The sequence below is a fragment of the Sphaeramia orbicularis genome, chromosome 24 (assembly GCF_902148855.1).
Source record: "Sphaeramia orbicularis chromosome 24, fSphaOr1.1, whole genome shotgun sequence".
Classification (NCBI taxonomy): domain Eukaryota; kingdom Metazoa; phylum Chordata; class Actinopteri; order Kurtiformes; family Apogonidae; genus Sphaeramia; species Sphaeramia orbicularis.
Window position 1 is genome coordinate 24,294,992 of NC_043979.1, and position 26,350 is coordinate 24,321,341.

Genomic DNA, 26,350 nt, shown 5'->3' on the forward strand with positions numbered 1-26,350 from the left:
AAGACAGAAGAAGCAGATGGATCGCTGCAATTCGTAGAAATAACTAAAATCCAGGCAATGAAACCTGGATTTGTGGTCGCCATTTCGTGTCAGCTAATGTTAATTTTTGCTGTATTCTTGTGTAAAATCATACCTTAAATTACATATCATTTTGGCTAACGTTACTTCTTAGTAAAGCTCTTAATATTAGCATCTGTCATTTAGTTCTATATTTCATAATTGAAATGTTTTTGTCTTCAGTTGTGTGATTCTGAACCTTGTGTGATTCTGAACCTTGTGCTCTATATGATTTGTAAACTGGCTTAAACTGAGACTAACCTAGTTTTCCAAATAAGGGGGTACTCTAGCACAAAGCTGTTGTAGCTGTGTTGTATCAAGTATTTGATGTAAACTCTACTTAAATATCCACAGTACCAGTAGATCATCCACTCACTTGGGTCAGTACTAAGGGTTCAACTCCAGTAAATCAGTAGTGAACTGTGAGCACTACTGCTGGGCCTTTACCTTGGCAATCACCGCCAAGAAAATACGTCTTCACCGACATAAAACTTCAAAAACAATAGTATGTTGAATTGAAAGTACTCAGCAGCTGTAATCCTCTAATTAACGATGACGGGGATGTCAACAACTCTTTGGCTTTTGTATGCTTTCAGCCTTTGCATTGTGGATTTTCCCGGCATTGAAATCAGGTTCATATAAATGTCAGGATAGGTGATTTCTGTCCACATATCAATGTTCGTAGACCACTTGTTGTTTGGTAGCTTGTATGGATCCATGTCCAGTCCAGTTGTCTTTAATTTCATGTTATATTCCACATTTTTCCCGGTCTCTGTAGTTACTGCTATGCTCCGCCATGTTGAGTCGGTTTGTTTTTGCCACTCAGTCTGACTTAGAGGGGCGTGGCCCAGGGGGGAAGTGACGTATGTACATTCCCTCTATAACATATGGCACAGCATAAGGACAATAACAGCAGGACATATAACATAATGTAGCTGGTAGAAAGGCAGCCACTACAACAACAGAGCAAATATTGAAGGCTGCTTATGACAGCCACTGGAAAATAGTGGCTCATAGTTGTTAACCCACTCTAGCCACCTAGCTAGCATTTGGTGGAGCTAATATGCTATTGACAAAAACAAAACCAGAGCCTGCTCTATCTGTAATATCAGGTCCATCAGAGCCAGGCTCTGTCTGGAACCCAGCTGAAACCATGGGTGTCTGTGAAGAAGGATGGAACTGTTGTGTGTCACCACTGTACGTGTAAAGCAGGGTTAAAAAATGAACAAAAATGAGAATGTTCAGTTTAAATTCGATATTAGCCGGTTTGCCGTCCAGTGTGCAGTCCGGCACTTCTGCCGTCCGTCATGGCACTCATTTGCGGCGCAAACAGAGCGTGACGTAACATGCAAAGAGTCAATAAGTGCTTCCAACCAATTTCCCAAGAAGAGCATGTAATGAAAAATTATCATGTTTCAGTTTCTTAGGTGATGTAAATAATTTAATTACATTGCTCAGTTTATGCCTTGCACTCCAGTAATACATGTGTAACTGTTTCTGACTCATTGCACTTGCAGCATAATCCTGTTGGGTGCTTTCCTGTTTTATGTAATGACTGATTTAATCCAGTGTGTCCTAAATTAAATCGAGTTATGACAACTTTTTTCTGCTGATTCCAACCTCCAATGGGCTCTACGCACAGCCTCACTACTTCCTGATCTTCAGGTGGGTCCTTTATTTCCTGTCTTTCATTATTGGACACACTGATTAATCCAGGTGTGCCTGATTAATCAGTAGTCACAAAGAGAAGTAGCAGACACACCTGGATTAATCAGTGTGTCCAATAATGAAAGACAGGAAATAAAGGACCCACCTGAAGATCAGAAAGTAGTGAGGCTGTGCGTAGAGCCCATTCTTTCTTTTCCTACCTGAATATATGTTATACAGATCTAGCAAAGTGTAGTTGAGCCAGAGCTGCTTATATGCCGGCCAGCTGATTAGACACACCTGTTAGCAACAGGTGGACCTGGTGTTGGTGATGAGTTGTGGCGAGGTGAGGAGGAGACAGAAGGAGGGCAGACTGTGACACTGAGTCCATAAAAAAGCACAAATACATCTTAGGTGGTGGGCCAAGTCAGTCTGTCTCTGTCATACCTGCTGCCAGACGCTAGTCTGGTCTTGTCTGTCTTTTATGTTTTGTCACTTCCTGTTTTATTTTGTTAAGTTTTCCCTCATGTGTCTTGTCTGTCGTCTTTACTTCCTGTTCCCCGTTCATCCTGACCTCTGTTCTGATTACCTGTCTCCGCCCTGATTTGCTTCACCTGTGTCTAGTTGTCTTCCCTCCCTTTTGTGTATTTAAACCCTGTCTCTTCCCGAGGTCATTCGCCAGTTTGTAACTCTAGCAGTTCAGACCAGCGTTTTGACCTCGTTTGCCTGCCTGTTTTTTGACCTGTTTTTGGATCCCTCGGTTTTTCGCCTTTTGCCTGCTCCCGGTCTGGTTTTGTCTGCCTCTCCTGATTCCTGGTTTTGACCTTCTCGCCCTGACTATCGGTACGTGAGTTTTGTCTTGTCCTTATGTCCTGTCGCCCGAGTATTTGCCTGCCTGTGTATGACCTGTTTCCGTCCCTGACCTCCCTTTGCTTCTCCCTAGTCGGGAGAAAAACCCCAAACACCGTACGGGGAGACGGGCTGTCGCCCCCGATCCAGAGAACGAATCAGAGAAGGATATCAACCACCATTATCCTCAAGATTCTGTCACTGTTCATTATTTTTCACCTGTGTGTGATAAATAAATCTTTTGAATTATATTTTTGGCGTTTGAGTTCTGCATTTGGATTCTGGGTTTGTACTAGCACCATTACAGTCTCATTCCGTCCATGAGTTGATCGATAACTCCTTGCTGTGAAGCTGATTTTCAAAAAAAAAGACAAAATGCTAAAACAAATTGAATAGCCTAACTGGTTGTTTCCCAGCTGACTGTTTGCTCCGTAAAGAACAATAATATGCAATTCTTTACAGGCAGATTACAAAAGCATGTCGGGATAAGATCCAATCAGAATTCATGTTGTTACCTCATGTAATTGTTTTGGCCAATCGCAACATTCGTTGAAAGAGCGTCATCCCAGAGCCAGCAAAGTGTTAAATTATATAGTTACATAGATGGTACAGGTTTCTATTATTTGTACTAACAGTTACAGTAGTAGTATATCCACTGTTAATACTTGTATTTGTAGTAGTAGTCGAGGACATTTGTTCTAGGTATTGGTAGTTATACTAGCACCAGCTGTTCCACTTTTCAACAGTTCTAGTTCAGTTTGCTGTGCATCCACTACATCCATGTCTCCCCCTATTTCCCCCCTTCTCCCTCCCTCCCCCAATCTCTCTTTCTCTTCCTTTACCCTCTCTCTTTAACCCCATCTGCTCACCACTCCCCAGTTGCAGCTTCCTCACCACTGTCACCAAGTGTTTGCTCCAGGAGGATTCTGTTGGGTTTCTGTAAATTGGCTTGAGAGTCTGGTTTTGACTGCCTCTATATAAAAAGTGTCATGAGATAACTTTTGTTATGATTTGGTACTATATCAATTAAATTTGATTGACTGACCCACCAGGAAAATGACCGGTACTCCATATGGCCAGTCCAGCCCTGCCTATAACCAGCAGAAGTAGTAGTAACACCACTGTTACAATCAACTACAGACACAGGAACACTTTAATGTAAAACCATTAGACACCCCTAATGTGAACCGTACCGTTTTTAAACACGGCAACATGAAAAGCAACTGAGAAATTCAACTTGTTTTTTCATTCTCTAATGTCGATGATGAGTGACATGGACTGTCTGGTAAATGTGGTTCACCTGTCACAATACTGACACAAACTGGTACATGTATGTGGAAAATGTATTATTTTAAAACCGCCCCCACATGTGTTTACGGGTTACCTGACCCTTTCTTTTTTTTGGGTGGTGGTGGGGGGGGCGTTGCCCGACCCAATTCAGGACTTTGCTCCCGAGTCATGCCATGTTTCTTCTTAATTTTTGTCAGATCACATTTGATCACGTGACATTTCTGGCTTGGAGGACTAGATTCCAGATCGGTGGTGGGACAGAGTCGTTCTGTGTGTGGTGTGCTGGGTTGAGATTATTGGAGCAGACCACACACAGTACGATCAAAACTGTTCAATGCCTGATTTTTTGTCTTCATGTGTGGGGTCTGTAACAGATAAAAAATCACTTCAGATTTAGAAAATCCTTAGGTGTGTACCCCGCCTAAGGCAGTAACCCATTATTACCAAGATTTTATCTGGACCTAAAACATTAAGAATCTCACAAATAGACTGAGGGATGTCAAACTGCTGGAAGAAGTGAAGGGAGCCCCCCCCCCCCAATTATGGAGGGGTCATTCATACTCTGGTCTAAAGCTATAGATGACCTTTTAATTTGGATATCAAGCATGTATTTAACATCCAATCATAAGTGATGGTTTGAGACACATCTGGTGATGCTTTTTAAAACCCAAGTGTGAACAAAGTTCTAACCAGCCACTTGTGTCCAGATATCTCAGGACATATGTTATTGCAAGGTCTGAACGATTCACATAAATATGCAAGCATGTGCAAATAATACTGTACATATTAGACTTTGAACATGTGAACTTCTGTAACCTCTTACATTCTGTCCCTGACATGCAGGGTAATAAATACACTTCTTAAAAAGTGTGACACATTTATTAATCATGGACAAATCATCTCTAATATAAAGACAATCTGCACAGCCAGATATATTTATGAAATACTTGTGATCACCAGGATTTGCAAGAAAAATAAAAAAAGAATCAAAGCAAATAAACAAATCATGTTAAAAGTTGCTTTTCTATATATTCATAAAAAGGGTCTAAATCTGATACATTTCACTAACTGCTTGATTTAAATATGTTCCACACCAACACAGGTAACACCTGCATCCTCATGATGCCAACAGTTATTGTTTCCAAAACCATTGTGGCGACAATGTGTTAGAAATAGTTCTTCACCTCCACACATCACATCATCCAGCCATATTGGACCACTGCCACTCCCAAAGTGGGAACCAGAATGTGCATTAATTGCATGACCACATCCCAGCTGTCTGCATACCACCATGGCATCAGGAAGACCCCAGTCATCATCACACACAGTTCCCCATTGACCTTCATGAAAGATCTCCACTCTACCAGAGCATTCACTGTCGCCATTGACCAACCGAATTGGTGCTGAATAAGAAAACAGAAATGACATTAAATTAAAGGTATGAAAACATTTCAAATCTTTCATCATTTAAATTCTTAAATGTTATTTAAACAATAAATACATATATGTTTATTCACATTATATTAATGCACAAAAGTTTTCGGTTTAGGGTCCACATATTTATGGAAAATGCTAATTCCCACTGGAAAAAAGACAAACTGGAAGTCAAAAGTAAACTGAACATTTTTGTTCTGGAACTGGAAGTCAGAAGTAAGGTGAGGAGGTGGACACAGGAGGCTGCTGATGCACTTCAGGACCGCTATGAGACAACAGACTGGAATGTACACTGTGATCCACATGAGGAGGATATTGACCATATGACTGACTGTGTCACAGAATACATCAGAAGAATATCTATCTATCTATCTATCTATCTATCTATCTATCTATCTATCTATCTATCTATCTATCTATCTATCTATCTATCTATCTATCTATCTATCTATCTATCTATCTATCTATCTATCTATCTATCTATCTAAAATGTCTGAAATCTTACCTGAACAAACCACAGACGCATCGTTCATATGATCACTGCTGGTTCTGACATATTCTGTCAGTGTGCACTGTGTCAGGGAGCTCTCTGTACCGGTGCAACTGACTTTATATCCTCTCAGTTCTTCAACCTGAGAAGATGATCCTGAAAACTGTGCTGCATCTCCACAATTCATCTCTCTGCAAACCACTGTTGCTTCATTCATTCCCCAGTTAAAGTTAAGGGCTGGTAACCACTGGTCATCATGGTAGACCTCCACCCTGCCTGAACACCGGTCTGTCCCATTGACCAGTCTGATGGAAGCTAATAAGGAACAGGAAATAATATCAAAATATGGTGGTATCTGAATGGGATTGATGGAAATATAGATACATATAATTATATTAAAAGACATAGGATTGATGTTCTGAAATGTAAAAAGTTGCAATATCAAATTGCACTTCTTAGAAAGAATCAACAAACAATTCATTAATTGTATCAAAGGTGAAAAGCTAATTAGCCATTTTGTGAAATAAACTGTGTAAATAAAGCAAACACAAAAACACTGACAAACATTTCCAGAAAATAGTCTTCCATACCTGAACACACCACACCAGCATCCTCTCTATGGTCACAGCCAGTTCGTTCAAAAAAGATGCGTCCACAGTGTGAAAGGGAGGACTCATTACCAAAACAGTTGACATCATCCAGCCAAATGGGTCCCTGACCTTCACCGAAGAAGGCACTGGACTTGGCTTTCAGGGCAGTTCCACAGTTCTTGGCTCTGCAGACCACATCCACATCTTTGATGTCCCAGCCATCATCACACACTGTTCCCCACAGACCATTATACAGAACCTCCACTCTGCCTGAACATCGGTCAGTACCATTGACCAGTCGTAAGGTTGGATCACCTGTAGAAAGGTCTCATGTTAGTGGTGCTTGAGCATTAAGCTTAACTAACTGGTATTACACTTCCACAGTAAAAACTTTTTAAACTATAAACCAAATACAATGAAAGAGGAAATGCTCATTATGTTTATCGTTTTTTTACACATAGTTTATATATTTATATACCTGCACAAACAACACCAGCGTCCTTTTCATGTCCACATGTTGAATTTCTGAAACCTCTGACTGAGCATTGTTCAAGAGATGTCACATTGGTAAAACATGAATCAGTTGCTTCCATCACTGGTCCAGTGCCTTGAAGAAACTCAGCACCCTCAGGAACCTTCGCAGACCTTCCACACTCCAACAGCTCACACACCACCTTCGCTTTAGTCCTGGTCCAATCTGTGTCACATACTGTTCCCCACACTCCACCACTGAAAACCTCTACTCTGCCAGAGCAGCGATTGTTACCACTGACTAATCGAACTGGCAAACCCTCTGTGAAGTTTAAAAAAATAATAAAAATCACTTACATCATTAGAAATATTGCATTCTTTGAAAAAACATCAAAAGAATTCAAGTGCATGGCAAAACAATTCTTGTTCAGTGTATACAATATAAGTTGCAAAAGAACACAATTAATAGTTGTGCATTTTGTAATTCAATGAAAACCTGTAAAATAGGATGAGAATTATTAAGAGCACATGGGTATGAATTTAGAATTCTGTGCAAAACAGTGTAAACAGTAATGACTATAGTTGGTCATACCTGTACAGGTGACACCAGCAACTGAGTTGATGTTGCAAGTGTTGTTGCTAAATGAACTTCGTGGGCAAACAGACAGTATGGACTCCTGTCCACGGCAGTCAATCTGATCAGTCCAGACCGGTCCTGTGCCATGACCATATTTGGGCGTGGTGGTGATTTTGTGAGCTATCCCACAGTTCAGCTGTCGACACACCACTGCTGCATCAAACATGTCCCAGGAGTCACCACACACTGCCCCCCACTGGCCTTTGTCATAGAGCGCCACTCTTCCAACACAGCGGTTAGGCCCACCAGCCAATTTAACAATACCTGTAAATAACAAAACATCACCTAATATAAATGTACCCTACAAAAATCATCCCCAGTCTGTTTGTAAAAAATGTCTGAAGTCTTACCTGAACAAACAACAGATGCATCGTTCATATGATCACTGCTGGTTCTGACATATTCTGTCAGTGTGCACTGTGTCAGAGAGCTCTCTGTACCGGTGCAACTGACTTTATATCCTCTCAGGTCTCCAACCTGAGAAGATGATCCTGAAAACTGTACAGCCTCACCACAGTTCATCTCTTTGCAAACCACTGTTGCTTCATTCATTCCCCAGTTAAAGTTAAGGGCTGATAACCACTGGTCATCATGGTAGACCTCCACCCTCCCTGAACACCGGTCTGTCCCATTGACTAGTCTGATGGAAGCTAATAAAGGACAAGAAATAATATCAGGAATTGGTGGTATCTGGATGGGATTGACAGAAATATAGATCCACACAATTATATTAAATGACATATGATTGATGTTCTGAAATAAAAAAATTGCAATATCAAATTGCACTTCTTAGAAAGAATCAACAAATAATCCATTAATTCTATCAAAGGTGAAAAGCTAATTAGCCATTTTGTGAAATACATTGTGTAAATAAAGCAAAGACAAAAACACTGACAAACATTTCCAGAAAATAGTCTTCCATACCTGAACACACCACACCAGCATCCTCACTATGGCCACAGTCACTTCGTCCAAACAAGATGCGTCCACAGTGTGAAAGGGAGGACTCATTACCAAAACATTCGACATCATCCAGCCAAATGGGTCCCTGACCTTCACCGAAGAAGGCACTGGACTTGGCTTTCAGGGCAGTTCCACAGTTCTTGGCTCTGCAGACCACATCCACATCTTTGATGTCCCAGCCATCATCACACACGGTTCCCCACAGACCATTATACAGAACCTCCACTCTGCCTGAACATCGGTCAGTACCATTGACCAGTCGTAAGGTTGGATCACCTGTAGAAAGGTCTCATGTTAGTGGTGCTTGAGCATTAAGCTTAACTAACTGGTATTACACTTCCACAGTAAAAACTTTGTAAACTATAAACCAAATACAATGAAAGAGGAAATGCTCATTATGTTGGTCTGTTTTTTTACACATAGTTTAAAAAGTTTTACCTGCACAAATAACACCAGCGTCCTTTTCATGTCCACATGTTGAATTTCTGAAACCTCTGACTGAACATTGTTCAAGAGATGCCACATTGGTAAAACATGAATCAGTTGCTTCCATCACTGGTCCAGTGCCTTGAAGAAACTCAGCACCCTCAGGAAACTTCGCAGACCTTCCACACTCCAACAGCTCACACACCACCTTCGCTTTAGTCCTGGTCCAATCTGTGTCACATACTGTTCCCCACACTCCACCACTGAAAACCTCTACTCTGCCAGAGCAGCGATTGTTACCATTGACTAATCGGACTGTCAAACCCTCTGTGAAGTTTAAAAAAATAATAAAAATCACTTACATCATTAGAAATATTGCATTCTTTGAAAAAACATCAAAAGAATTCAAGTGCATGGCAAAACAATTCTTGTTCAGTGTATACAATATAAGTTGCAACCGAACACAATTACAGGTTGTGCATTTTGCAATTCAATGAAAACCTTGAAAAATAGGATGAGAAATATTAAGAGCACATGGATATGAATTTAGAATTCTGTGCAAAACAGTGTAAACAGTAATGACTATAGTTGGTCATACCTGTACAGGTGATTCCAGCAACTGAGTTGATGTTGCAAGTGTTGTTGCTAAATGAACTTCGTGGGCAAACAGACAGTATGGACTCCTGTCCACGGCAGTCAATCTGATCAGTCCAGACCGGTCCTGTGCCATGACCATATTTGGGCGTGGTGGTGATTTTGTGAGCTATCCCACAGTTCAGCTGTCGACACACCACTGCTGCATCAAACATGTCCCAGGAGTCACCACACACTGCCCCCCACTGGCCTTTGTCATAGAGCTCCACTCTTCCAACACAGCGGTTAGGCCCACCAGCCAATTTAACAATACCTGTAAATAACAGAACATCACCTAATATAAATGTACCCTACAAAAATCATCCCCAGTCTGGTTGTTGAAAATGTGTGAAGTCTTACCTGAACAAACCACAGACGCATCGTTCATACGATCACTGCTGGTCCTGACATATTCTGTCAGTGTGCACTGTGTCAGAGAGCTCTCTGTACCGGTGCAACTGACTTTATATCCTCTCAGGTCTCCAACCTGAGATAATGATCCTGAAAACTGTACAGGATCTCCACAGTTGATCTCTTTGCAAACCACTGTAGTTTGATTTATTCCCCAGTTAAAGTTAAGGGCTGGTAACCATTGGTCATCATGGTAGACCTCCACCCTGCCTGAACACCGGTCTGTCCCATTGACCAGTCTGATGGAAGCTAATAAAGAACAGGAAATAATATAAAAAATGGTGGTATCTGAATGGGATTGATGGAAATATAGATCCATATAGTTATATTAAATGACATTTGATTGATGTTCTGAAATGTAAAAAGTTGCAATATCAAATTCCACTTCTTAGAAATAATCAACAAATAATTCATTAATTGTATCAAAGGTGAAAAGCTAATTAGCCATTTTGTGAAATAAATTGTGTAAATAAAGCAAAGACAAAAACACTGACAAACATTTCCAGAAAATAGTCTTCCATACCTGAACACACCACAGCAGCATCCTCATTATGGTCACAGCCAGTTCGTTCAAAAAAGATGCGTCCACAGTGTGAAAGGGAGGACTCATTACCAAAACATTCGACATCATCCAGCCAAATGGGTCCCTGACCTTCACCGAAGAAGGCACTGGACTTGGCTTTCAGGGCAGTTCCACAGTTCTTGGCTCTGCAGACCACATCCACATCTTTGATGTCCCAGCCATCATCACACACTGTTCCCCACAGACCATTATACAGAACCTCCACTCTGCCTGAACATCGGTCAGTACCATTGACCAGTCGTAAGGTTGGATCACCTGTAGAAAGGTCTCATGTTAGTGGTGCTTGAGCATTAAGCTTAACTAACTGGTATTACACTTCCACAGTAAAAACTTTGTAAACTATAAACCAAATACAATGAAAGAGGAAAGGCTCATTATGTTTGTCTGTTTGTTTACACATGGTTTATAAGGTTTTACCTGCACAAACAACACCAGCGTCCTTTTCATGTCCACATGTGGAATTTCTGAAACCTCTGACTGAACATTGTTCAAGAGATGTCACATTGGTAAAACATGAATCAGTTGCTTCCATCACTGGTCCAGTGCCTTGAAGAAACTCAGCACCCTCAGGAACCTTCGCAGACCTTCCACACTCCAACAGCTCACACACCACCTTCGCTTTAGTCCTGGTCCAATCTGTGTCACATATTGTTCCCCACACTCCACCACTGAAAACCTCTACTCTGCCAGAGCAGCGATTGTTACCATTGACTAATCGGACTGTCAAACCCTCTGTGAAGTTTAAAAAAATAATAAAAATCACCTACATCATTAGAAATATTGCATTCTTTGAAAAAACATCAAAAGAATTCAAGTGCATGGCAAAACAATTCTTGTTCAGTGTATACAATATAAACTGCAACAGAACACAATTGCAGGTTGTGCATTTTGCAATTCAATGAAAACCTGTAAAATAGGATGAGAATTATTAAGAGCACATGGATATGAATTTAGAATTCTGTGCAAAACAGTGTAAACAGTAATGACTATAGTTGGTCATACCTGTACAGGTGACACCAGCAACTGAGTTGATGTTGCAAGTGTTGTTGCTAAATGAACTTCGTGGGCAAACAGACAGTATGGACTCCTGTCCACGGCAGTCAATCTGATCAGTCCAGACCGGTCCTGTGCCATGACCATATTTGGGCGTGGTGGTGATTTTGTGAGCCATCCCACAGTTCAGCTCTCGACACACCACTGCTGCATCAAACATGTCCCAGGAGTCACCACACACTGCCCCCCACTGGCCTTTGTCATAGAGCTCCACTCTTCCAACACAGCGGTTTGGCCCACCAGCCAATTTAACAATACCTGTAAATAACAAAACATCATGTAATATAAATGTACCCTACAAAAATCATCCCCAGTCTGTTTGGCAAAAATGTCTGAAGTCTTACCTGAACAAACAACAGATGCATCGTTCATATGATCACTGCTGGTCCTGACATATTCTGTCAGTGTGCACTGTGTCAGAGAGCTCTCTGTACCGGAGCAACTGACTTTATATCCTCTCAGTTCTTCAACCTGAGAAGATGATCCTGAAAACTGTACAGCCTCACCACAGTTCATCTCTTTGCAAACCACTGTTGCTTCATTCATTCCCCAGTTAAAGTTAAGGGCTGGTAACCACTGGTCATCATGGTAGACCTCCACCCTGCCTGAACACCGGTCTGTCCCATTGACTAGTCTGATGGAAGCTGAAACAGAAAAGAAGAGACTGTCAAGAATCACCAGTAAATTCCTTTGAACACATTATAGCTGCATATGACATTCGTCAACAATTTTTCATCAAATCTCTATTGAAGCAATGAAGCTGTTTCCGTGTTTGTTGCTGCTGCGGCCATACTGCGGCTGCGTGGAATTCTGAAAAGGACTGAGTGACAGTTTGGTTTAGGTTTCAGTTTAGTATGTAAACAAATGGACTGGTTGTGATGAAGTACACTTCAAAGTTGTTCACCGTGAAGGGAGTGATTCAGGTGTGTAATCACGGAAAGATCAACAGATTCATGATACTTAGGCTATCACTCGGGTGTTACAGATTTGATGAAAATTTGGTGACGAACGTTTTATGTAACTTTAAAGTTAACCCTTACAAGTCCTTTAAAAGTCTATATTTCAACATTACTATATAAGTACTAGTAGCCTAATAAATATGCTTATCAGCTTTGTATCATTACTAAGCAATGTTCTTGCTTCATGCTGAACATATTGTTTATTATGGGGGGGGGGGGGGTGTTGCCAGCCCGATTCAGGACTTTGCTCCTGAGTCATGCTGTTTCTTCTTCTTAATTTTTGTTAGATCACATTTGATCATGTGACATTTCTGGCTTGGAGGACTAGATTCCAGATCGGTGGTGGGACAGAGTCATTATGTGTGTGGTGTGCTGGGTTGAGATTATTGGAGCAGACCACACACAGTACAGTCAAAACTGTTCAATGCCTGAGTTTTTGTCTTCATGTGTGGGGTCTGTAACAGATGAAAAAAATCACTTCAGATTTAGAAAATCCTTAAGTGTGTACCCCGCCTAAGGCAATAACCCCTTATTATCAAGATTTTATCTGGACCTAAAACATTCAGAATCTTACCAATTATCTGAGGGACGCCAAGCTGCTGGAAGAAGTGAAGGGAGTCCCCCCCAATTATGGAAGGGTAGTTCATACTCTGGTTTAAAGCTATAGATGACCTTTTAATTTGGATATCAAGCAGGAATTTAACATCCAATCACAAGTGATGGTTTGAGACACATCTGGTGATGCTTTTAAAAACCCAAGTGTGAACAAAGTTCTTACCAGCCACTTGTGTCCAGATACAGACCTGATCAAAATCTTAAGACCAGTTGAAAAATAGCTAGAATTTACCTTTTGCACATTTGGATCTTAATGAGGTTTTAAGTAGAGCTACAATATACAAAAGCAAGAAGGGGGAGTGAGACAAAAAGCACTTTGAAAAAGTAATTTATTGAAAACAAGTAAACTGAAATAGGCTGTTTATCAGCTGATCAAAAGTTTAAGACCATAGCTCAAAAAATTACAAAAAACTCTCCAAACCAGAACAAAAAATTTTCTCAGTAGGACTCAGTAATGAGTAGCTCCACCGTTCTTGTTAATCACTTCAAAAATTCGTTTGGGCATGCTTGATGCGAGTGTTTCCAGGAGGCTGGTGGGAACATTGCTCCAAGTGGTGAAGATGGCTTCACAAAGGGCATCAACTGTCTGGAACTGATGGCCATTTTTATAAACTTCCCTTGCCATCCATCCCCAAATGTTCTCCATGGGATTTAAATCAGGGGAACATGCGAGATGGTCCAAAAGAGTGATGTTATTCTCCCTGAAGAAGTCCTTCGTCAAGCGAGCATTGTGAACTGCAGCGTTGTCCTGTTTTTAAACCCAGCTGTTCCCACACAGACAAGGGCCCTCAGTCATGAGGGATGCCCGCTGCAACATCTGCACGTAACCAGCCGCCGTTTGACGACCCTGCACCACCTGAAGCTCCAGTGTTCCACTGAATGAAAAAGCACCCCAGATCATGATGGACCCCCCTCCACTGTGCCGGGTAGAAAAGATCTCAGGTGGGATCTCCTTGTCATGCCAGTAACGTTGGAAGCCATCTGGACCGTCAAGGTTAAATTTTTTCTCATCAGAGAATAAAACTTTTTTCCACCTTTCAATGTCCCATGTTTAATTCTCCCTGGCAAAGTCTAAATGGGCAGTTTTGTGGCGTTGTAGGAGACGAGATCTTTGAATTCGTTTTTTGTTTTTGAAACCCTTTTCCCGCAGATGCCGTCTGATGGTTATTGCGCTGCAGTCGGCACCAGTAAGGGCCTTAATTTGGGTCGAGGACGACCCTGTGTCTTGACAGACAGTCAATCGGATCCTCCAGCTCAGCACGGGTGTAATTTTTTTGGGTCTACCACTTGACTTTTTTGTTCCATAATGCTCAGAATCTGTCAAAAAATTTAGAATGACTGTCTTACTGCGTTCAACCTCAGCAGCAATGGCACGCTGCCAGAGGCCTTGCTTATGCAGCTCGACGATCTGACCACGTTCAAGAAGAGAAAGCTTCTTAGCTTTAGCCATCAGGAGGGCATGACCGTGTGAATGCCCGACAGAAAATAAGAATTTTGAGCAGATTTTGGCTTTTATAGCCTGCGGTCTTAAACTTTTGATCAGCTGATAAACAGCCTATTTCAGTTTACTTGTTGTTTTCAATAAATTACTTTTTCAAAGTGCTTTTTGTCTCACTCCCCCTTCTTGCTTTTGTATATTGTAGCTCTACTTAAAACCTCATTAAGATCCAAATGTGCAAAAGGTAAATTCTAGCTATTTTTCAACTGGTCTTAAGATTTTGATCAGGTCTGTATCTCAGGACATATGTTATTGCAAGGTCTGAACGATTCACATAAATATGCAAGCATGTGCAAATAATACTGTACATATTAGACTTTGAACATGTGAACTTCTGTAACCTCTTACATTCCGTCCCTGACATGCAGGGTAATAAATACACTTTTTAAATAGCGTGACACATTTATTAATCATGGACAAATCATCTTGAATATAATGACAATCTGCACAGCCAGATATATTTATAAAATACTTGTGATCACCAGGATTTGAAAGAAAAATAACAAATCAAAGCAAATAAACAAATCATGGTAAAAGTTGCTTTTCTATATATTCATAAAAAGGGTCTAAATCTGATACATTTCACTAACTGCTTGATTTAAATATGTTTCTCACCAACACAGGTAACACCTGCATCCTCATGGTGCCCACAGTTATTGTTTCCAAAACCACTGTGGCGACAATGTGTTAGAAATAGTTCTTCGCCTCCACACATCACATCATCCAGCCATATTGGACCACTGCCACTCCCAAAGTGGGAACCAGAATGTGCATTAATTGCATGACCACATCCCAGCTGTCTGCATACCACCATGGCATCAGGAGTACCCCAGTCATCATCACACACAGTTCCCCATTGACCTTCATGAAAGATCTCCACTCTACCAGAGCATTCACTGTCGCCATTGACCAACCGAATTGGTGCTGAATAAGAAAACAGAAATGACATTAAATTAAAGGTATGAAAACATTTCAAATCTTTCATTATTTAAATTCTTAAATGTTATTTGAAATAAATACATATATGTTTATTCACATTATATTAATGCACAAAAGTTTTCGGTTTAGGGTCCACATATTTATGGAAAATGCTAATTCCCACTGGAAAAAAGACAAACTGGAAGTCAGAAGTAAGGTGAGGAGGTGGACACAGGAGGCTGCTGATGCACTTCAGGACCGCTATGAGACAACAGACTGGAATGTACACTGTGATCCACATGAGGAGGATATTGACCATATGACTGACTGTATCACAGAATACATCAGAATAATATCTGTCTGTCTGTCCGTCCGTCCGTCTATCTATCTATCTAGTCTTGAAGTCTTACCTGAACAAACAACAGATGCATCGTTCATATGATCACTGCTGGTTCTGACATATTCTGTCAGTGTGCACTGTGTCAGGGAGCTCTCTGTACTGGTGCAACTGACTTTATATCCTCTCAGTTCTTCAACCTGAGAAGATGATCCTGAAAACTGTGCAGCATCTCCACAATTCATCTCTCTGCAAACCACTGTAGCTTCATTCATTCCCCAGTTAAAGTTAAGGGCTGGTAACCACTGGTCATCATGGTAGACCTCCACCCTGCCTGAACACCGGTCTGTCCCATTGACCAGTCTGATGGAAGCTAATAAAAAACAGGAAATAATATCAGAAAATGTTGGTATCTGAATGAGATTGATGGAAATATAAATCTATATTGTTACAGACTGAAAAGTATTATTGTGTTTCATACCCTGCACCTCGGAACCTTTGTGTTTATACCTGTGTACCCCACCGTGTTATTGTGCTGATCGCACGGCACCCGTTTGCCTTGAAAATGTATGTTTATGTTAGCCGTGAGCATAAGTTCAGTAAAGACACCAAAACAGAGATGAAAGTGTGCGTGCATTATTGCCCTCGGGTTACCACACTTATTGGCGACGAGGATTAAAATTGTCAACGTAGCTTTAAGTGTAGTTTTGTGTCGAAGTTTCGTGTAACTTTAGTTTAAAATGGCTACAGTCTGCTCGCTAAGTGAATTTGTCGAATGGGATGGTGACTGGATTGAATATGTGGAGAGACTCAAACATTTTTTCCTGGCAAATGATGAGGAGGAAAAGAAAAGATTGATTCTCCTCAGTGTGTGCGATGCCAAGACGTATAAGTTGATGTGCAACTTAGCAACGCTACGGAAGCCGGGGGACTTAGCCTTCAACGAGTTGGTGACGCTGGTGCAAAATCATCACAACCCGAAGCCGTCGGTGGTTGTTCAGCGCTTCAAATTCCATACACATTCACGCAAAGCGGGAGTTCCAGTTGTCACTTTTGTCATGGAGCTTAGACAACTGTCGGAATACTGTGAGTTTGGACCAGTGCTTTGACAACATGCTACGAGGCAGGTTTGTCTGTGGTATTAATGATGACGGCATGCAGCGCAGAATGTTAGAAGAAGCTACGTCAACTTTTAAGAAAGCATTGGATATTGCTCAAGCAATGGAGACGGCAACTAACAACTCCAAAGACATTCAAACGGCTAACGTCAGTGTGCAGCAGAGCGCCATTCACTGTCTGTTCAATGGACACAAAGGTAAGCCGATGAAGTCAGTTGAATGTTACCGGTGTGGGGGTGCGCATCTTGCTAATGACTGTTGTTTTAAAGATGCTGTTTGCCATAACTGCAAGAAAAAGGGGCACATAACGAAGTGCAGAGGTGCTGAAAAGCCATGGAAAAAGGAGTGGGGAAAGTCAAATCCCAAAATGGAAACGCATCACCTGCAAAGTGAGGAGCCTGAGGAGCAGTGTTCATTTAACATGTTTAACATGATCGTTCTCAGTGAACCCCGGACAGACCCGATCTGTGCAACGCTGCCAATAAATGGAGCAGAGCTGGAAATGGGGGTGGAAACGGGTGCCTCTGTTTCGGTTATAAGCCAAACCACCTACTCTAAGTTGTGGTGCTCTGGAGAAGCGCCTGCTCTGAGAAAGACTAACACCAAACTGAGACAACATATGGGTGAGTGCATTCCTCTACTTGGGGCTATAGAAGTAAATGTGGTGTATGAGGGACAGGAGGCAAAAGTGCGGCTGATAGTGGTAATGGGGGATGGACCTAGTCTGCTTGGACGTGACCTTCTGCAGAAAATCCACCTGAACTGGAGGGAAATCATGCACATAAGAGTGATTGGAGACATCCTAGCAAAGTATACAGATGTTTTTAAGGATGAACGTGGCACCCTCCGTGGCACAACAGTGAAGTTGAATGTGGACCCCAGCGCACAGCCACGTTTTTGTAAACCAAGCACAGTGCCATATGCCATGAAGGCTAAGGTGGAAGCTGAGTTGGGACAGGCTGCAGCGGTTAGGTGCTACTGAACCTGTGGAGTTCTCTGACTGGGCAGCGCCAATTGTGCCTGTGGTAAAAGAGGATGGTGAGGTGCATGTCTGTGGTGACTACAAATTGACAATAAACCAAGCCTCACAACTTGACACCTATCCTTTGCCGAAAGTTGAGGATTTGTTTGCAACACTGGCAGGTGGACGGACATTCACAAAGCTGGATATGAGCCATGCATATTGTAAAAACACGTAGACTCAAGGATCTCAGGAAGAGACTGTTGTTCCAATATTTTTTATATTTGTTCCATCGAAAGTGTAACCTTCGGTACTTTAGGAAACATCTACGTGATGCAAAGGACAACGGTGTCTTTTTATCTGCCCAGGAGCCCCATAGAATCTAAGGAGCCAGGGTAAAAACCCCAACTGCTGGGAATGGGGGGTACCCTACAATTTAAAAAGGACTTACCACTTGTAGTCGGTGTCGGGGGAACACAACAGGAGAATGAAGAAAAAGTCACCAAGAGAAGGGTGGAGTTTTTAAAAAAGTCTAGTCCAGAATCTGGTTTATTAAAACAGCAAAAGTTTACAAAAATCAAAACTTGTGAATTATCAGAGAAGGCAGTTTACCACTAGTATCTCTATAAAACACACACTTGTCAAAAAAACACAAAGAAAAAAGGAGGAACAGGAAGGGCGTCTCCCTCATTACATTTTATAGTCTTTAGTGACTGTTGGAGACTCACATTTCCTTGTGACCTCATTAATACAAGACTCACAATTGGTTAATAATAACATATGGGCAAAGCATATCCGTTATACGTCATTTGTTCAGCATTATTTCTAAGAAAAGCTTATAACAAAAGTGCATCTAACGTCAGCATGTGCTGTGTACGCCTGTCAATCAACCTTGGTTAGGCATCTAAACCCAAAAACTTATAAAATAACTATCTTTCTACATAGTCTAACTGCAAAGCGATCCAAGTCTCAACACCTGCACTATTAGGCAGCTTGTCTTGACCACAAAATCTCCTAGTTCGTATTCAGTTTTTTTCTGCTCTATGCTCTCTTTACCACAACTACTTTCTAAAGATGTAAAAATAGATCTTTTAGGTAGAATACGACCTCTGCTCTGAGTTCATCGTAGGCAGGTGTTAGTTCAATCAAAACCACACACACACACACGAATCAAACCTGACTGTTCAGTACCTCTTAAAATAAAAATACAAGATACAGTTGGAAAATATAACTAAATATAAATTAAGATTTGCAAAATTAAAAAGACTCTTCAAGCAAAACAACTTTGTAATGTAAAGATTAAGCAGACAACTAATGATGTTACTTTTCCTCTCCTCCACTTTGGTTCATGATGCATGATGTATGATGTTCACCCGACACTGTAAAATTTAAAGTCCCATTCAACTACCATTAAAAACGATCCGTTTAACAATATCAACAGCTCCTGCTGGATGAGGACTCTAAACAATATGTAACCATCAACACCCACGAGGGACTGTTTAAGTAAAACCACCTAGTTTTTGGTGTTGCATCCAGCCCAGCCATTTTTCAACACACCATGGACAACCTCCTGCAGAACATTCCACATGTTGCTGTCTACCTGGATGACATTTTGATGACAGGTAAAACAGAGGAGGAAATTTCTGCAAAATTCCGACCAGGTGTTAAAGAGAATGAAAGAGACAGGGCTGCGTCTAAAGCGCAACAAGTGTGTTCCAGGCTCCAAGTGTCACCTATCTGGGTCACAGGATTTCAGCTCAGGGTTTTTCTCCATTGACAGAGAAGGTGAGGGCTATTAAGGAGGCTCCAAGTCCAAAGAATGTGGCAGAGTTCAGGTCATTCTTGGGCTGAGTGAACTATTATGGAAAGTTCTTGCCTGACCTCTCCACAGTGCTTGCCCCCCTCTATCAGCTGCTGCACAAAGACTGTTCATGGAAGTGGCGGCAGGCTCAGGAGAAGGCATTTCAGCAGGTAAAAGAACTGTTGCACTCAGCACCACAACTCGTGCACTTTGACCCAGACAAGGAAGCTGTCTTACCCTGTGATGCATCGCCCTACAGAGTGAGGGCGATCCTTTCACATCGCCTGGAGGGCAGAGTTGAAAAGCCTATTGGGTACGTATCTCGCACTCTCACATCAGCAGAAAAGGGTTATTCACAGCTAGAGAAAGAGGGGCTAGCTGTAGTTTTTGCTGTGAAATGGTTTCACCAGTACCTGTATGGACGCCCTTTTACTATTTTTACAGACCATAAGCCCTTAATAGGTCTGTTTAGTGAGTCCAAAGGTATTTCACCAATGGCGTCAACAAGAGTGCAGCGCTGGGCATTAACATTGTCCGCATATCAGTATCGCATAGAGTACAAAGCAGGAAGTGAAAATGAAAAATTAGGGCTGAAAGATATATTGTTGTAGTATCTATATCTAGATATGAACATTCAAGATATTAATATTAAAAAAAAAAGCAATGATATAAATGATTTAGATTTCCCCCGCGCTCACCCTGCATGTACAGCTCTGGAATCACAACAAATATCATTTTTACGATTGCCCTTGAATGCACCGCTAAGGTCAGCCAACCACAAACCTTATTTCATGCTTGCTGTGGATCGACAGCTGAAGCCAACCAATGACAAACATATGAGGGCGGGAGTGAGGGAGATGGAGACTGATGCACACACACACACACACGCACACACACACACACACACACACACACACACACACACACTACATCCACAACGGGGAAATTAAAAAGTAAGAAAGAAAAGTGACATGAGTGCGGAAGATAATGCGGCCGGTGGCGGTGCAGAATCTGATTTGGTGCCAAAACATAAATCATCCTCCATTATTTGAAGGTATTTTGGATTTAAAAAGGATGATGTGAACCAGAGCCAGGTGCTGTGCAAGTAGTGCTTGGCAAAAATTGCGACAAAGCAAGGTAGCACAACAAACATGTTTCACCACCTGAAACAACACCATCGCATGCTGCACGAAGAGTGTATGGCAATGAGAGAAACACCGGGGACTTCTCAGTCATCCCAAAAGAAGCCAAGCAAAGTTTGATTGCTGATGCGTTCAGTAGTGTGACACCGTAAGAGTCGACATCCACTACACATAAAGACATTACAGAAGCTATAGCATACCACATTGCAAAAGACACGGTACCCGTGTATACAGTCTCGAAAGAGGGCTTTAAAAATGGTTCAGACGCTGGACAAGCATTGTGAAATACCATCCCAAACACATTTTAATCAAGTGGCCATTCCGAAACTCTATAATGAGTGTAAAATAAATGTTGAATCTGAGCTCTGTGAAATCGATCATTTTGCCACAACTACGGACCTGTGGTCGAGCCGGACAACTGAATCCTATGTCACTTTAACGGTCCATTTTATTACAAAAAACTTAGACCTGAAGACCCGCTGTCTTCAGACGTCGTTCTTCCCCGGGAAGCATACAGGGGACAATATAGCACAGGAGATGAGAGGTGCGTTAGCAGAGTGGGACCTGAGGGAGGACCAGCAGGTTTGTGTGACGACGTCCCCATCATCAAAGCCAGACTGGTGTCAGAGATGAAGATGATGGAACTTAAGGTAAAAATAATGGTTTGAATGGATAAATGAGAACAGTTTCTTCCATTTGAACGCATTATCTAACATTTTAGTAAATGTTTAAGTTTAAATTTAGCTGAATTGTGTTATTCATACAGTGATGATCATTCATTATGATATTGTATGACAATATAAAACTAATTCAATTGTTCTTTTTTTTAAAACTATTTTCTAGCATTCTGTTGATTGCACCAAAGTGGAAGAAGTTTCACCCTCACCCACCAAAAAGGCTAAGAAGTCGTTGGCAAGCTTCTTCAAAAGATCCACTGCAAGTGCCACAGTACCAATCGATCCCACTCCTGCCACAGAAGCTGAGCTGAGCACCTACATGCAGTCCTCCACAACTGACAACGAAGAGGACCCCCTTCTGTGGTGGAGAACTCTCAAAGTCAACTTTCCCCGGCTTAGCAACATGGCAAGAAAATATTTGTGCATGCAGGCCACCAGCTCTCCCATTAGTGCATCAGGCAACATTGTGAGTTGTGGAGAGGTCCTGTCTGAAGCCAGACATGGTTAACAAGCTAGTGTTCCTGGCAAAGAATCTGTAGAAGCTGTGCTGTAACTACCTCTGTTCTGTGAGAAGCAAATGCATTTTCTGCAAACAGTTATGTTGTCTTTCGAAGAATATAACATGTTGCACTTCAATGCACTTTCAATGTTTCACCTTCCACCAGCTGCTGCATATATTTGTTATTTATTGGTAAAGCAGAGCTGCAGTAAAATGTTTGATTTGCAATTTATTTATTTGTACTTTATGTTAATGTTGATGACTGGCAGTGAGTTCTTATAAATAAAACTGCACTTTCCACACTCTTTTGTATTATGATGTTTGTATTTTTCTGAAAAATGCTTGGTTTTCACCGAACCCGTAGTCGTATCGTATCGATATTGAGATATCTGGCATGAATATCAAGATATGAAATTTTGTCCATATCGTTCAGCCTTAATGCAAATGCACATGCATTTAGCTGTCTTCCCCTCCCAGAGTTCCCAAGCCAAACTAGCCTACTTCCAGAGACTGTGTTTTTGTTAGACAGACTGTCTAACTCACCTGTGACAGCGAAACAAATCAAAATGTGGACTGAAAGAGACCCAGTGTTGTCACAAGTCAAGACATGGCTGTTGCAGGGCTGGCTAGTAACAGTTGAGCAAGAGGAGCTCAAGCCCTATGTCAAGTGTCAGCTGGAGCTTAGTGAGCTGGATGGCTGTATCCTCTGGGGCTCCAGGGTGATTATTCCGCCTCCGGGACGGGCTCAGGTAATGGAGGTGCTACATGAAGCCCACCCCGGGTTGTCAAGGATGAAAAGCCTCGCCAGGTCATTTGTGTGGTGGCCTGGGATGGACGGTGCTGTGGAAGAAAAGGTAAAGGCATGCTCACAGTGTCAGAGTAACCAGAAAATGCCCGCACCTGCGCCTCTCCACCCACGGGAGTGGCCAGCCCGTCCATGGTCCAGGCTCCACCTGGATTTTGCTGGTCCATTTATGGGTCACATGTTTCTGGTGCTGATGGACGCGCATTCAAAGTGGTTGGAAGCACACATCATGTCAAAAATCACAGCCCCAGTTACCACTGACATTCTCAGAAGTGTCTTTGCCACCCACACCCTGCCAGATACTGTTATCAGTGACAACGGGCCCACTTTTACCAGTGAAGTTTTCAAGGAGTTTGTGGAGAAAAATGGGATCCAACACATCTGCACTGCACCTGACCACCCTGCTTCCAACGGCTTAGCAGAACGTGCTGTTGAGACACTGAAGGATGGACTGTGGAAAATGACAGGACACTCGCTGGAAACTAAGCTTGCATGTTTCTTGTTCCAGTATCGGATTACTCCACACATGACAACAGGTTTACCTCCAGCCGAGATGTTGCTGGGGACAAAGCCAAAATCTCATCTGGACCTTCTTCGCCCAGATGTGGGAGCAAAAGTTGCCTGATCACAGGCAGATCAAAAAGTGAGACGGGACCAACATGCCAGAGAGCGGCTGTTTTAAGCAGGGGGACTGTGTGTATGTTAAGAACTTTTCCAGTGGCTCACCATGGTTACCAGGAGTTATCCACCACCAGTCAGGTTCAGTTTCTTTTGTTGTGGACTTGTGGGATGGCAGGCAGGTTCGCAGGCACCAAGATCATGTGTGTTTCCGCACTGAGGCAGAGGGGAAGGGGTCCCAGAGTGTTTCACACAAGGACAGTGTGAAGGGCTCCATGGACTGTGTGGCACCTGTGTGCACTGATGGACTGTCGCTGTCCCCTGATGGACTGTCTGAACAAACTGTCTCACCTGCTGCTGCCTCTGCCCCAAATCCTCCCAGTGGAGCACAGTCTGTTTCTCAATCTGGGGACTCCACTGTTGCACTGAGAAGCTCAAAGAGGCAACACAAGCCTCCAGAAAGACTGAACTGTTAAACTAAAAAAAGAGTACACCTGTTGAGCTGTACAGGATGTTGTTGTATACCTGTTAAAATGGTAGAACTGAAATAGGAATTCAGGTTGGCTCAGGTGCAATTTAATTTCTTTACTTTACAGGACTCATAAATGTGAAGTAATTTTGTAGGTGTTAGTCCTATTATTTGTGTTTACTTAAAGGGGGAGAAGTGTTACAGACTGAAAAGTGTTACTGTGTTGTGACTTTATTTGGGAAAGATAAAGTACAAGTAATTTGTGTTTGGATTTATTATAATTTCATGATGCACATGCAATTTCATGTTAATTTATTTCACAGTAAAAATATACAGTATATTTCATATGTGACTTATGTTAAAAGTTGAGCTAAAGTAAGCCATAGTGAATGCTAAGATTAAGATAACTACGTTTCCCATGAGGCTTAGCATTACCCATAAGGTATAGGAAATTTTCACGGAAGTAGATGTATGTAAAAGTGTAAAAGTAAGTAGTATGAGTTGTGAAAGTTATATGTGTTTTTTTTTTCAAGTTGCCGCACGCAGTAAATGAATGCGTATTTTTAAACCGAGAGTCTCGCTTCCTTATTTTTGGACGTAATTTGGATAATTACAACATACTATGTTTCATACCTTGCACCTCGGAACCTTTGTGTTTATACCTGTGTACCTGACCATGTTATTGTGCTGATCGCACAGCACCTGTTTGCCTCGTGAATGTATGTTTATGTTAGCCATGAGCATAACTTCAGTAAAGACACCAAAACGGAGATGAAAGTGTACGTGCATTATTGCCCTCGGGTTACCGCACATATAGTTATAATAAATGACATATGATTCATGTTCTGAAATGAAAAAAGTTGCAATGTCAAATTGCACTTCTTAGAAAGAATCAACAAATAATTCATTAACTGTATCAAAGGTGATAAGCTAATTAGCCATTTTGTGAAATAAATTGTGTAAATAAAGCAAAGACAAAAACACTGACTAACATTTCCAGAAAATAGTCTTCCATACCTGAACACACCACACCAGCATCCTCACTATGGTCACAGCTACTTCGTCCAAACAAGATGCGTCCACAGTCTGAAAGGGAGGACTCATTACCAAAACAGTTGACATCACTCAGCCAAATGGGTCCCTGACCTTCACCGAAGAAGGCACTGGACTTGGCTTTCAGGGCAGTTCCACAGTTCTTGGCTCTGCAGACCACATCCACATCTTTGATGTCCCAGCCATCATCACACACGGTTCCCCACAGACCATTATACAGAACCTCCACTCTGCCTGAACATCGGTCAGTACCATTGACCAGTCGTAAGGTTGGATCACCTGTAGAAAGGTCTCATGTTAGTGGTGCTTGAGCATTAAGCTTAACTAACTGGTATTACACTTCCACAGTAAAAACTTTGTAAACTATAAACCAAATACAATGAAAGAGGAAATGCTCATTATCTTTGTCGTTTTTTTTTTAACACATAGTTTATAAGGGTTTACCTGCACAAATAACACCAGCGTCCTTTTCATGTCCACATGTTGAATTTCTGAAACCTCTGACTGAACATTGTTCAAGAGATGTCACATTGGTAAAACATGAATCAGTTGCTTCCATCACTGGTCCAGTGCCTTGAAGAAACTCAGCACCCTCAGGAACCTTCGCAGACCTTCCACACTCCAACAGCTCACACACCACCTTCGCTTTAGTCCTGGTCCAATCTGTGTCACATACTGTTCCCCACACTCCACCACTGAAAACCTCTACTCTGCCAGAGCAGCGATTGTTACCATTGACTAATCGGACTGTCAAACCCTCTGTGAAGTTTAAAAAAATTATAAAAATCATATACATCATTAGAAATATTGCCTTCTTTGAAAAAACATCAAAAGAATTCAAGTGCATGGCAAAACAATTCTTGTTCAGTGTATACAAGTTGCAACTGAAAAAAATTGCAGGTTGTGCATTTTGCAATTCAATGAAAACCTTGAAAAATAGGATGAGAATTATTAAGATCACACGGATATGAATTTAGAATTCTGTGCAAAAAAGTGTTGACAGTAATGACTATAGTTGGTCATACCTGTACAGGTGACACCAGCAACTGAGTTGATGTTGCAAGTGTTGTTGCTAAATGAACTTCGTGGGCAAACAGACAGTATGGACTCCTGTCCACGGCAGTCAATCTGATCAGTCCAGACCGGTCCTGTGCCATGACCATATTTGGGCGTGGTGGTGATTTTGTGAGCCATCCCACAGTTCAGCTGTCGACACACCACTGCTGCATCAAACATGTCCCAGGAGTCATCACACACTGCCCCCCACTGGCCTTTGTCATAGAGCTCCACTCTTCCAACACAGCGGTTAGGCCCACCAGCCAATTTAACAATACCTGTAAATAACA

At 41.8% G+C, this 26,350-nt stretch overlaps 1 protein-coding gene across 1 annotated transcript; it reads right to left on the bottom strand.

Moving 5' to 3' along the window:
* Positions 1–5,753: 5,753 nt before the first annotated feature.
* On the bottom strand, positions 5,754–26,346 carry LOC115414842 (deleted in malignant brain tumors 1 protein-like). The gene is made up of 16 exons (XM_030128204.1): positions 26,030–26,346; positions 25,449–25,763; positions 24,969–25,283; positions 15,935–16,234; positions 11,484–11,792; positions 10,899–11,213; positions 10,422–10,736; positions 9,848–10,147; positions 9,453–9,761; positions 8,867–9,181; positions 8,390–8,704; positions 7,816–8,115; positions 7,421–7,729; positions 6,836–7,150; positions 6,358–6,672; positions 5,754–6,082 (listed from the first exon to the last, which is right to left on the bottom strand). Exons 1-16 carry the CDS (start codon positions 26,238–26,240, stop codon positions 5,754–5,756), a joined length of 4,887 nt encoding a protein of 1,628 aa, XP_029984064.1. The 5' UTR covers positions 26,241–26,346.
* Between the last annotated feature and the right edge of the window lie 4 nt (positions 26,347–26,350).